Genomic DNA, 14,251 nt, shown 5'->3' with positions numbered 1-14,251 from the left:
TCTTTCCACCTCTCCCTCTTTTCTCGTGACCTCTCCCTCCTTTCTCTCTCACCACCGCATCTCCTTGCTCTCTCATTTCCCTCTCCTTTTTTTCTCTCACTTCTCCCTTTCCGCTCTCTTCCAACTTACTTCTTACATCTTCCACATCTTTCTCTCCCCCTTTTCCTCCTTCCTCTCTCACATACCTCTCTTCTTGCCTCTTTCTTGAGATATGGGAGTGGCCAGTGATACCCTGTACTGCCCTTAAATGCAGCATTGTGGTCTTTCTTGTCTCTCCCCAGCTGAGGGCTCCCGTGGAGTTCGAGATGAGACTGGACTCCAGACAGATGGAGACTTATCGGGATATCCTCGAGAATCTTCTCAATGAGGGACCTGTAAAGCCCTAAGATAGTAAGACCTCTTATACCCATTAGACATGTCACTGTCATTAGATCACTTTGGTTCTACATGGGACTGGCCCTATAAGAATAATACATTTGCTTAAATTGGAAATTTATATGTACATACACAGATATACAGTATAATCATATTTTATAATAATGTGTATAATAGTGATAGTGCAACTGGACTAACACAGCTATTTCTACTTAATGTATAATAGTGATATATATATGTGTGTATATATATATACATGTATAAATATAACTGAAAAATATATATAATATAGCATACTCATTTTATAATAATAGAAATATACACACACACACACACACACACACACACACACACACACACACACACACACACACACACACACACACACACACACACAATATTAAACATAAATAAAAACATTTTGTGAGCTAATTAGGGGTTTCCAATTAAACATATCATATTCCCTGGAATTTTGTTTGTTTTAATTAAGAGAAAAATAGTTTTTTTCTACAAAAAAAGTGAGTAAAGTGTCACATTGTGTGACTGTACATTAATTTTAGCAGTTGTGCTATTCAGTTTACCCAAAGATACTACACAAAGGAAAAAAGGGGGGCGTCTAACCCTTTTATCATTGAGTCTTATGGGGTTTCTTTGTAACACTTTAGGTCACCGACGCTCGATGGCAGTAAAGAACGCGCCGGAGTGATAGTCAATCCCGTAAACTCGCTATTTACCCTAATAAAAATGATTGAGTGAAATTGCTGGTGATCCCATCATTTGGGGGGCAGGCTACAGTGTTAGCAGAGGGAGAGTGGGGAAGCTGATGTGTGTAAAAGAATGATCCTATTAAAAGTATATGGAGCATCTTATGGGCATTAGAGGGCAGCTGATGTGAGTAAGTGGGAGAGAGTGATTCACCAAAAGGTCAGGTTTTCAGGATATCCCTGCTTCAGCACAGGTAGCTCACACAATTCATTATAGGCAGAGAGTATTTCACTTATAAAACACTTGCATTTCTGGATTTGTATATACTGTATAAAGGTTTATAAGGTAAGTTTTTTTTCAATAAAGTTATATTGAAAAGTCAATACTCGCCTTATAAAAAAGGTGACACATTGTGTGCTCATTTGCATGTCATTTCCCAGAATCCCTTGCTGCAGTGGGAGCACTGTATGCTGGGCGATAATGGTTGAAACGCAGGGTTGCAGACCTGTCTAAGACACGTGAATGTGCTCACAAGTGATATTCTTTATTGGCTATATGCTAACGTTGGAGGTTTTTTGATGCCTTTTTCACCCACCATAACTTAAAATGTGTATATATATATATATATACACACATCATATAAAATGTAAAAAAACTCTATACCAATACATATAAAAAATATCCCAACCCATATAAAAATACCCCAAACCCATATAAAAATACCCCCAAGTCCCCCAATACATATAAAAATTCCCCCATGCCCCCCAATATATATACAAATTCCCCCAAGCCCCCAATACATATAAAAATTCCCCCATGCCCCCCAATATATATACAAATTCCCCCAAGCCCCCAATACATATACAAATTCCCCCATGCCCCCCAATATATATACAAATTCCCCCATGCCCCCCAATATATATACAAATTCCCCCAAGCCCCCAATACATATACAAATTCCCCCAATACATATAAAAATACCCCCATGCCCCCCAATATATATACAAATTCCCCCAAGCCCCCAATACATATACAAATTCCCCCAATACATATAAAAATACCCCCAAGCCCCTCAATACAATACATATAAAAAGACCCCAACCCTAAATACATATAAAAAAGACCCCCACCCTCCAATACATATAAAAATTCCCACAAGACGCCCAATACATATACAAAGTCCCCCAAGCCACCCGATACATATAAAAATACCCCCAATCCCCCCAATACATATACCCACCCTGTTGGCAGCCCTGTTTTCAAATCTGTTACCATATAAAAAATAGGTACATAACCGCTAAATAGGTACAGTTACATAATTACAAAGTAGATGGCGTTGAAAAAAGACATTTATCCATCGAGTTCACATCGAGTGAAACATTATCCAATGATGCCTCATAAGCTGGGAGGGAATCCTTCCTGACTCCAATAATAGCAATCAGATTACTACCTGGATTAACATCCTTCCCATGTTTAATTATTTGGTATATCCCTGTATATGTTGCGGGTGAAATCTCCTTTCCCCCAACTTTAAGGTATGACCCTATGTCCTTTGTACTGCTCTTGGGATGAATAGTTCTATTGAAAGCTCCTTTTATTGACCCTGAATATATTTGTATATAGTTATCATAACCCCTCTTAGATCCTCTTTTCTAATGTAAATAAATCTAATTTAGCTAGCCTCTCCTCATAAACCAGATTATCCATCCCCTTTATTAATTTGGTGGTCTTAATAATGCTTTATACAGTGGCATAATTATGTTTTCTTTCCTGTTTAATGCACGATAAGATCTTATTTGCCATTGCAGCTACTACATGACTTTGGGCACTATTGCTAAACCTGCTGTCTAAAATCACTCCTACCCTGTAAATACTTCTCCATCAACGGTTTACCTAATCTTGCCCCATTTAATTATGAAATCGCCTGTTTATTCTTGTTTCCCAAATGCATAACCTCAAATGTATCTGTATTAACCCGAATCTTCCATTTACCTGCCCACGTTTCCAGTCTCTCCAAGTCCTTCTGGAGAGAAACTACATCCTGCTCTGATTTTATTACCTTACACAATTTAGTGTCATCAGCAAAGATGGAGACTTTGCTCTCGAAGCCAACCTCAAGGTAATTAATAAACAAGTTAAAAATCAGGGGTCCCAGTACCGATCCCTGAGGTACTCCACTCACAACTTTAGCCCAACCTGAAAAAGTTCCATTTATGACAACCCTCTGTTGTCTGTCCTTTAACCAGTTTTCAATCCAGGTGCATATATTATTACTGAGTCCATTTTTTTTAATTTTGTACACCAACCTCTTGTGTAGAACTGTATCAAAAGCCTTTGCAAAATCTAAGTATTCCACATCAACTGCATTACCCTGGTCTAAATTCCTACTTACCTCCTCAAAGAAACAAATAAGGTTAGTTTAGCATGATCTATCCTTCATAAATCCATGCTGACTATTACTAATAATTTTGTTATCCATTAGGTATTCCTGAATATTATCCCGTATTAAACCTTTAAGTATGTGAAAGAAAGAACCAACAGTTCAAAAATCAGTGCTTCAGAGTTTTCTCCGGTTATGTGTAGACAATAATAATTTGTAGAAAATTTAGCAATTTTCAGTAGTATGCTGTGATCTCTATGGAATAATTATATGTAACTGTAAATAAGAGTGTACTGTTCATCAACTTAGTATGTCCCAGTGTGCTGGATACATTTATCGGCTCAAAGATTAAGTGTTGGTATCTGCAGGGTGAGGAGGGGAGGGGGAGCGATAGATCTCTGAAATCCCCACTGGCTCCACCTCTCTGACCATCCGTCGTTAAACCCGAGTCCCACACTTTAGAGAGCTTGACTTGAACCCTCTGTCCTGAGGAAGTAATGTTCCGTATCCCCAATAATAAACTGAAAAAAGTTGTTTTACTCACAGTATCTTTTTGGTCCATACTCCATGAGCGTGCTTCCAATGAAATCCAGTACAAGCAAAAAAAGCAGTCTCTGTAAAATCTGAAGTGATCGAGAGAAATAGCGATAAGTAGTGGGCTTTAAAGTACTCTTGCAGGGTGAACTGTAGTTGGCGTGCTCCAGCCCGGATCAGGCGATGAATGAGAGAGACAGGTGGTGGTGCACTGCCGAAAAACCTCACCATGGGTAGGTCGATAGTACGAACAAAAAGTATATGTTTATTGGCACATTGACAGGATTTAAAAAAACACTGAGTTTGACAAAGCGCCATCCGGCGCAAAACGCATTAGAGTGTTTTTTTAATCCTGTCAATCCCCTCCCCTCTCCCCCCCCTCTATATGATGCTCGGAAAGGGCAAAGAACCAACAAACGTAGGACACTAAAAGCGTCATGGAAAAAGGTAAAAGCACACAAGTACATCCAACACAAAATACAAATGCCAGTAAAAATAGTGACACGGAACGTAAAAGGCCTTAACAACCCCATCAAACGTAGGAAAATTCAGAGATATCTAAATAAAAGAGAGTAGACATAGCGCTACTGCAAGAAACAAACTTAGACGCTAAAGAATCAGCAAAATTGAAGAGAGACTGTGTGGGACAGTATATTCTCTCCAGCTACCCACAAGAATGCGGGAGTGGCCACATTAATTAAGAAAAACCTCCCAATAGAAATAATAGCCACAGAAGCGGCCACAGAAGGAAGACTCTTGATTGCCAGAGTCAGTAGCATGGGGAAGGAATATATATTGGGAAACATATATGGCACTAACGATCATGACCCTCAATATTTTAAAGATCTAACCCAAAGATTACTAAGCTATAAATGCAAAAACCACGGTGATAGGAGGAGACTGGCATGCAATACAAGATACATATTTAGATAGATCAGGAAGCAGAGGTAAGACCCCATTAGTAAATACCCAGACAAAAAAACATGACACTCATAAAAGATGCATTAAACATGGTGGACGCCTGGAGAACCTACAACCCAATAGAGAGTGAATACTCATTCTATTCAGGAGTACACTCCACCTTCTCTAGAATAGATACAATCCTAGTGGGCAAAGGGATGCTAAGTAAAATCTCTAAAACGGAAATCAGTGAGATTATTCTGTCAGATCACACCCCGGTACTAATTGAGATTGACTTGGGTATATCTGTGAAAGGCCCAAATATCTGGAGGTTCCTCAACTACCTTGCCCAAAATAACAATTTTAAGGAATTCCTAAACAAAAGCTGGAAAGATTACGAAACCAATAATGAAACACATAGAGATATCCCAGTACTGTTCTTGGAGGCCTCCTAGGCAGTAATGAGAGGACATATCATTTAATTTGTCAATAATTACAAAAAGGAAGCCAACAGGGGGTTCAGCCTCGCTAGCACAGAATTAAGCAAAGCATATAAAACACTAAAAAATAAGGACACACAAGAAAACAGGGAGAACTACTCACAGAAAAGAGCAGATTGTGAAATCTAACTAGACAAACAAGAATAAAACAAATTTGAAAAAACAGCCAGGGAAATATCATTCTTTAAATATGGGAATAAAACGAGCAGACTATTGGGAAACCTCATGGGAGGCTTCAAGTATATAAAACCCATCACCTAAATGACAGACACAAGAGGCCAAACCACAATTATATAAGAGCAAATCAGTAACATCTTCAAAGAATACTACGAAAAACTGTATAGCAAGGGAAATATCAATATAGAGGAAAGAGAAAAATTCTTCAAAGAAATAAAACTACCGATAATTAGTGGAGAGCAATTGGAATTGATCAATTCTCCAATTACATCCGAGGAAGTCACAGGAGCAATTAGGAACCTGAAAAACTTCAAAGCCCCGGGTCCTGACGGGCTCTCGGGAGAATACTTCAAAATACTCAGAGAAGATATCAGTGTTCCGCTAGAGAAAACATTCCAAAAAATACTAGAGACAAATGAATCACAGCCCTCTAGCGAAATGGCCCATAATAAAATAATTCATAAACCCGGGAAGAATCCATTACTACCCGAGTCATTCACCCACATTGATGCCGAGAAAGCATTTGATAACATACATTGGGCTCATGTAATATACACCTTGGAAAAATTTGGATTTAAAGGGAAGTTTAACGATGTAATAAGGACCCTATATAACATACCCAAGGCTAGAACTATCGTGGCGGGATGCCTATCTAAATTATTCGCACTACACAGAGGCACGAGATAAGGCTGCCCACTGTCCCCCTTACTTTTTAATCTTGCTATAGAGAGCCTCGAGTCCACATCCTATTAATTAGGGCTACACACCTGTGGAGTGTAACTGCGACGCTCCCTCTAAATGATATTTGAATATATCAATCAATAAATTGTGACGTATCAATTGATTAAAAATTGGTAAAATAACTAGGTTAAAAAACAACTTAAAAAAAGAGATAACAGTATTATACTGGCCCCTTGGAAGGATTGCTGCTCAACCTGGATAGGATCCTCCCTTGATCCAGACATACTGTAGATAAAATGTATGACATTTATTGAAAACAAGTATAAGTATACAATAACTCACATATAAGGAAAGCACTTCCAGCACTGGTAGCCGCGTTGAGATTCCCGATGTGGTTTCCTCCTGGTTCCGCGTACGGTCGACAGGACCTACGTCAGAGCGCTCGCGGAGGCTACGGCGGCCTTCAGTGTATACAATAGCTACACACACCGACGGTTCCCTGACGGAGTGTTTTCCATATGTAATACTTCACCTTGCGCTCACCACTACTCTACTTCTACGGGGGACCTAGCTGGGTGCTGCCAGAGCGAGTTTACCTAAGATGTCTCCACAAACTGTCCACCTCGCTACGTGAATAACGGCCCCAACATGCAATGACGGCCAGGTGTATTTATTGAAATGTAGGCCACATGTATGTATGTATGTACAGGATTGGGGGGATCACCTGGGGACCCTGTTGTGGCCCATGGACACCCACGGGGACAACCTGGAGGCCCACGGACACCCGCGGGGACCACCTGGAGGCCCACGGACACCCGCGGGGACCACCCACCGGCCTCTGGGATCAATCCTGTGTTAAAATAAATAAATCATGGTTTTATGTGGGGGTACAGGGGGTGGGTTGTGTATTGTCGGTTATTACATTTTGTAATGTTTATTGTGGGTAGCGGGGGTGGGTGAAGGGGGTATTTGGCCCTTGGTTCGCAGCAGGAGGGTTTAACCCCTTAATTGCCTTAGTGGTTAGCCGCTAAGGTAATGAAGTTGACTGTACAGTAAATGCATTTTTATTATATGGGATTCATGCCGGGGGTCTCCGGTGCTGATATTAATTGGTATGAGCACCGGAGACTTCCGGCATCAATCTGATGCAGGAAAAATGCATTTTTTTCCCAAAGTCCCGTCTCGCCGCTTCTAAGCAGGTTTCCAACACCTTCACGCCAAATTTTCCTGGCGTGATGATTTTGACAGAAATTCGCCATTCTAGAGCCACGATAGGCGTCGATAACCTAATCGCTGCTACTAGAATTGAATGAATTTATGAACCTGCCGAAAAGCGTCAATAAGTCACACTCAGCAAATTTTTTTTTAACCACATTTTGGGGGGCGATTCAGTCTTTTATCGCCCACTTATCGTAGCATACAGAATCGCTGTAGGCCTTCTGGGCGATAAGTGCTCGATAAGTGACTTATGAACGCTTAGTGCATAGGCCTCTAAGTCTCTAAAGCCTGCCTCTACATTTCCATTTACTCTCCTACCTGTTTATTTAGCCACATTGGTATAGACTTATTTTTTTAGTTTCTTTAATATTTATTACTCAAGGGTATACACTGATAAGTGCACTTATCTAACAACGTTCTAAAGACTGACGATTTATCTTCTATATTTGTTCCCTCTAAAATGTCAGCTCAATGTATTCCTTGCAGATTATTCCTTAGTTTATTAAAATCTGCCTTTCTAAAATGTTAAGTCTTTGTTTAACCTGTCCAACATGTTTTTTGATCATTTATTTCAAATGAGACCATGTTATGATCACCGTTTCCCAAATGTTCCCTGACTTGTATATTTGTTATTACTTCTACATTGTTTGATATTACCAAATTCAGAAATGTCCCTCACCTGGTTGGTTCCTCAATAATTTGGGCCATGCAATTGCTTTTTAGCACTCCCAAAAAAACGTTTCCTTTTGGTGTACTACTAATCTCATTGCTTTAGTCTATGTTCGTATAATTAATATCACCCATTATGAAAACATGATCTAGTTTTGCTGCCTTCTCCATTTGCAGAAGTATTTTGGATTCCTCAATCTCACCGATATTTGGTGGTTTATATCATATCCCTCCAAACATTTTCTTTGTTTCTTTACCTTTACTGTTAATTTCTATCCACAAGGTCTCTACTTTTTCATAATTCCCTTCAGAAACTTATTTCCTTATAACAGATTTTAGATCCAGTTTAACATATAAACATACACCACCTCCTCTTCTATTTGCTTGATTTCTGATCCTGAAAAGGGGAATAACCCTTTAAATTAACTGCCCAGTCATGAGTTTCATCCCACCATGTTTCAGTAATGCCTATGATATCATACTGCTCCCTTCTAGCTATTAGTTCAAGTTTTCCCTGCCAGGCTTCTTGCATTAGCAAGCATGCACTTAAGGTTTTTACCAGTCGGTACTATTGTTATCTTATTTGCTCCTGTATTTCTACTCCGATTGAATTAAGTATCTAGACGTTTACTAGTATTATCTGTATTTAGTATGGGTGCCTCCCTGCTTGCCAAACTACCACGTCTCCCCACTCCACCTCCATGACCCATACATATTTTATCATTCCTATCTATTGTCTCTAGTCCATTACTTCTTGCTTGACCCTCCCCCTTCCTTTCTAGTTTAACATTTCCTCCAACCTTATCAACATCCTCCACCCTAGCACAGAAGATCCCTCTTCATTGAGGTGCAAGCCATCCCTACCATAAAGATAGCACCTCTCAGAGAAGGAGTCCCAGTGCTCTAAAATCCGAAACCCTCCTTCCTACACCACTTTCTTAGTCGTGTATTAACCTCCCTAAGCTCCAACTGGTTCCATGGGATAGCGCATGGCACTGGTTGTAGTTCTAAAAATACTATCTTGGAGGTCCTTACCTTAAGCTTGTGTAGCCCCCTTTTCCCTGTGTCTAGGGTGACTACGTGCGGTGCTTTACCTGATGGCTCACCTGATCATCCGCTTCAGGGAGCCTGGGGTGTACGTAACGTGTATGCAACAGCGCCTCCACCTGAGAAGGATCCTCACAAAGTGGGTAGCCCCTCCCAAGCCAATATACCCAGATATACACACCAATATGCACACCAGAGTATGGTACAACAATATTTACTAGACAAGTACTTATAACACAGAGAAGAATGTAATGCAACCACACAATACATATATGTACATAGACCCAAGGAGTATGTTATGGAACAAGAGCCACATTTCTGACTCACCCCCCTCTCTCCTTTGCAGTTTCTGCCTGTCAGATTTTATTCCCAGCTGCATGGAGTCTGCAGACACATACTGTGCCTGCGTGGCTTGCTACAATGTTGCACTCCTTGCCTGCGAGCATGACATCAGTGAGCTGCTACAGCAGTCTCTGAGATCCTCACCAGAATGGGCTAGTCTGCCCCCCCTCCTGTTTGTTCAGACATGGTCTGCCCCTAGACTTTTCCTTTGCCCACACCGCACCTCACTTCCTTTTCAACCCTGGAGACAGTGAGTAAAGAACCTTTCTCTGTTTATAACCCTTGGTGAGGCCATCTCTTTTTACCGGTTTCTAACTAATAATCACCACTACACTCCATCCACAAGTATCTGTACCCTGCTACCTTTTCCCAATAAAGTGGAGGAAATATTACAGGACTTGGAGTGATTTAAAAGGGAACTGTGTTAATGCTATCGGGAGCCATTCATACCAACGTGCCCTGGCTTCAGAATAGTAAAAAGAGGACCGTGTGCCTTGGGAAATACACACAGAGGAGCTGCTACCCACAGCCTTTATGCTAAAGGAACAAGCAGGCAGCCTACATAGCAAATAATCAGCAGTCTCTCACCACATTGCACAAGCACGTTGCTACACAGAGCCACAAGCCTCTACACAGCAAACTACCACAGCTTTATGCAAAGACAGTGAGCAGCCTTACTTTGCTAATAGTACACAGAGCAGCCTCTGCAACTGCACACAGTCTGCAGCTTTCACAGACAACCAGTAGCTCAAGCTGCGCAGCAGCCTTGCAACAGCAGTGCTCCTCTCACAATTACTAACTGCCTTTTTCTCTGCCTGAGTCCACCCGCTGCTCAGCCCCACAGTGAGGAGCCAACGGACACCTGTAAGTACAGCTACCCCAACGCTGCACGCTGCAGGACACCGCTCGGCATCATCTGAGACAGACGCCCATCGCTGACAAGGTAAAAGACCGCACGCCACACGCACTGGCAAAGGCCTACACACACCTACAGCATGGCAGAACTCAGAGCCTCACCAGACATCACGCAGGAAAGCGATCTCTCAGACACAGAGACCGCCGCGCAACTGCAACAGGCGCAGGCAGGCGCAAGGCCTAAACGGACAGTCACACTGACACAAAAGGCCCGCGAAAAATATGAGAGCGACATTGAAGCGCACCGCGCTAAATTAGAGTTGGCCTGGGAAACAACCACACTGGGAATACGCAATGTCACTAGTATTGGCAACTATGCGCAGCAGCTCGAGCAGGCAATAACGCAATTAAGGACTGATCACTCGCGTTATCAAGAGCTATCAGAGGCATACGTTACTTACCTGACCAGGGCCAACACCAGCGAAAGCCTGCAAGAAAGAGACTTACAGAGCAACATTGACCTGGCACGACACAGCCGCGTACGTACCACTATCACGGAGGCTGAGAGTAGGAGAAAGGACCTTTTGCTGGAAACCGCATCGCAGCGCTCAAGCACATCCAGACACTCATCAAGGTCAGCAAGATCAGCGCAGTCTAACGCGTCCAGCGCAAGCACAAACGCTACCAAGGCGAGAGCCGCCGCAGAGGCCGCACGTGCCCGGGCCGAATATGGTCGGAGAGAGGCAGCCGTAAGGGCAGAAAAGGCGCGCATAGAAGAGGAGGAGCAGGTCGCTGCCGCCGCCTCCGCTGCCAATGCCGCCGCCGCTGCTACCGCCGCCGCTGCCAATGCCGCCGCCGCTGCTACCACCGCCGCTGCCAATGCACGTAGAAAGGCCGAATTAGACGCGGATCTAGAGGCTCTAAGCAAAGAAGAAGACGCCGCTGCCGCCATAGCCCAAGCCGAAGTCCTAGAAGCAGCTGCGAGACAGGACGGCGGGGAGCTACCCTACAGACGGATTGCCTCAGAGGATCCAGCCCAACGCACTGAAGACTATGTAAGGAGCCTCTTCAGTGTAAACACCAGCGCACCATCTCAACACGGAGGGAGCGACACCACAGACAACGAAGACTCGCTAGGACCACGAGGAGAAGACGCTGCTCCGTCAATGGCACACGCTGCCTGGGATAGCCACAGCCGCAACAGTGATCCACACGCCAGAGCGCACACGGATGCACCACAACAGGCTCGTAATCCAGGTACACCCACGCGGGAGAAAACAGCCCCTCACACTGGCCGGCAGTCATCACGCGTCCACGCCAAGGAAGAGGCGACCGCAAAAACCGTCCCAGCAACTACCTCAGAACGGGGCAAACGCGCCGACGTCTCAGGTCTGACAGACATAGCCAAGTACATGATCCGGCGCGACTTGGTGCACGCAGGACTCATCAGCTTCGACGACCGCCCTGAGAACTACCGGACGTGGAAGTTCACGTTCAAAGACGCAATCGACAGCTTGGACTTCTCAGCAAGGGAAGAGCTCAACCTGTTAGTTAAGTTCTTGGGGAACGTATCCAGGGAGCAAGCGCAGAGACTTCGGACGGCAAACGCACATCAACCCCAAGTAGGTCTGGACCTAGTGTGGGAAAGGCTAGAAGAGACCTATGGCAGCCCTGAAGCAGTCGAGGATTCACTCTTCAAAAGAATCGAGAGCTTCCCCAAGATCACGAGTAAAGACTACTCGAAGTTACGAGATCTTGGAGACCTGCTGCAAGAACTGGAGTCCGCAAGGAAAGACCATTCCTTAATAGGTCTCAACGCCCTAGATTCAGCTCGTGGAGTGAGACCCATCCTGGAGAAGCTACCCTTCAACCTCCAAGAAAGGTGGCTTTCACAAGGTTCCAAATACAAAAGGGAGAAGCAGGTTGTCTTCCCCCCATTCTCATTCTTCGTGAGCTTCATCTGCGAAGCAGCAAAGACAAGAAACGACCCCAGCTTCGTCTTAGGGGCGCAAACCACATCCAGCGTTAGCCACCCGAGGAACGAAAGGTCAACAGCAAGGTGCAAGGACTCCAGAACACCCATCTCGGTCCACAGGACGGACGTGCCCCCTACGACCCACGCGAGTCCCAGCCAGACGGCCGACAGGGACAAAAAACCAAGGGACCTTAACAAAGAATGCCCTATCCACAAAAAGCCGCATCCACTTAACAAGTGCTTCGGATTCAGGATGAAACCCATAGAGGAGCGAAAGAACCTACTCAGGGAATGGGGAGCCTGTTTCAAATGTTGTGCTTCCACAACTCATTTATTCAAGGACTGCAAAGAAGCTATGAAATGCACAGAGTGCGATAGCGACAGGCACATAGCCGCTCTACACCCGGAAGCTATGAAGCCCAAAGCAGGCAAAGCCCCTAACCCTCCGACAAAGCAGGGCGGGGAGGAAGAAGTGGGAGACACACCCCCCCCCGACGTCAGTAGCATCCAAATGCACAGAAGTATGCGGAGAAGGAAACGACGGTAGATCTTGCTCTAAAATATGTCTGGTAGCAGTGCACCCAGAGGGACAACCCCAAAGAGCCAAACGGATGTATGCAATCATCGACGACCAGAGCAACCGATCGCTGGTCAGGTCAGAATTCTTCGATATGTTCGGTATACAAGACAGTACTTCTCCTTACACTCTCAGAACGTGCGCAGGGCGAATGGAGACTACAGGGAGAAGAGTGAATGGCTACACCATATGCTCAATAGACGGCAAAGTGAGCATGCCCCTCCCCACGCTCATCGAGTGCAATCACATGGCCGAAGATAGGACTGAGATCCCCACGCCAGACGTGGCGCGACACCATCCCCATCTAAAAACCATTGCCGATCATATCCCACCACTAGACGAAGATGCCCAGATCCTGCTGCTACTTGGCAGAGACATCATGAGAGCACACAAGATCCGCGAACAGCGAAATGGGGACCACAACGGCCCAAGCGCTCAAAGGCTCGATCTAGGATGGGTGGTAGTTGGAGAAGTATGCATAGACAGGATACGAGGACCCGACAACGTAGGCGCCCTACATACGAACTTGTTGGAGAACGGTCGTATATCCCACTTCAAACCTTGTCCGAACCACTTTCAGGTCCACGAGAAGCTCGAGACTAAAAGGAACTATGGAGACGCGCCTGTAGCAAGAAAATACCCCAACGACCTAGGGAGTACAGTGTTCCAGACAACAAAGGACGACGACAAACAGGCGCCATCAATGGAAGACAAAGAATTCTTGAGGTTAATGGATAAGGAGCTCTTCAAGGACGAATTGGGCAGTTGGGTGGCCCCACTACCTTTCCGCTCGCCAAGAAGACGCCTCCCAAACAACAGAGACCATGCTATGTCTAGGCTCTCTTCGCTCCGCCGCAACCTACAAAGGAAACCGGAGACCAAGGAACACTTTGTGGCCTTCATGCAAAAAATCTTCCACAGTGGCCATGCAGAGTCGGCGCCCCCACTGAAAGAAGGCGAAGAATGCTGGTACCTCCCGTCGTTTGGCGTCTACCACCCCCAGAAACCTGGCCAAATCCGAGTGGTATTCGACTCCAGCGCCCAGCATCAGGGAGTCTCCCTAAACGATGTTCTCCTCACCGGGCCGGATCTGACAAACAGTCTTCTGGGAGTGCTGATCCGCTTCCGCAAGGAACCTATCGCCGTAACCGCAGACATTCAACAGATGTTCCACTGCTTCCTTGTGCGAGAAGACAACCGTAACTACCTAAGATTCCTGTGGTACCAAGATGACGACATAGAAAAGGAAATCACGGAGTACCGCATGAAAGTACATGTCTTCGGGAACAGCCCATCACCTGCAGTGGCAGCCTACG

At 44.5% G+C, this 14,251-nt stretch overlaps 1 protein-coding gene across 4 annotated transcripts in view; it reads left to right on the top strand.

Moving 5' to 3' along the window:
• MLN (motilin) overlaps positions 1–1,131 on the top strand; it is a 40,690-nt gene extending 39,559 nt beyond the window's left edge. For all 4 annotated transcript variants that reach the window (XM_075613097.1, XM_075613096.1, XM_075613095.1 and 1 more), the window contains exons 5-6: positions 282–390; positions 1,041–1,131. In XM_075613097.1, the coding sequence (XP_075469212.1) occupies positions 282–386 (105 nt within the window). In that variant the 3' untranslated portion in view covers positions 387–390; positions 1,041–1,131. The remainder of the gene's footprint in view (positions 1–281; positions 391–1,040) is intronic.
• The last annotated feature ends 13,120 nt before the right edge of the window (positions 1,132–14,251 follow it).

This window comes from Ascaphus truei, chromosome 9 (assembly GCF_040206685.1).
Source record: "Ascaphus truei isolate aAscTru1 chromosome 9, aAscTru1.hap1, whole genome shotgun sequence".
Classification (NCBI taxonomy): domain Eukaryota; kingdom Metazoa; phylum Chordata; class Amphibia; order Anura; family Ascaphidae; genus Ascaphus; species Ascaphus truei.
Note: the sequence above shows the minus strand (reverse complement) of the source record. Positions and strands in the feature narration are given on the sequence as shown.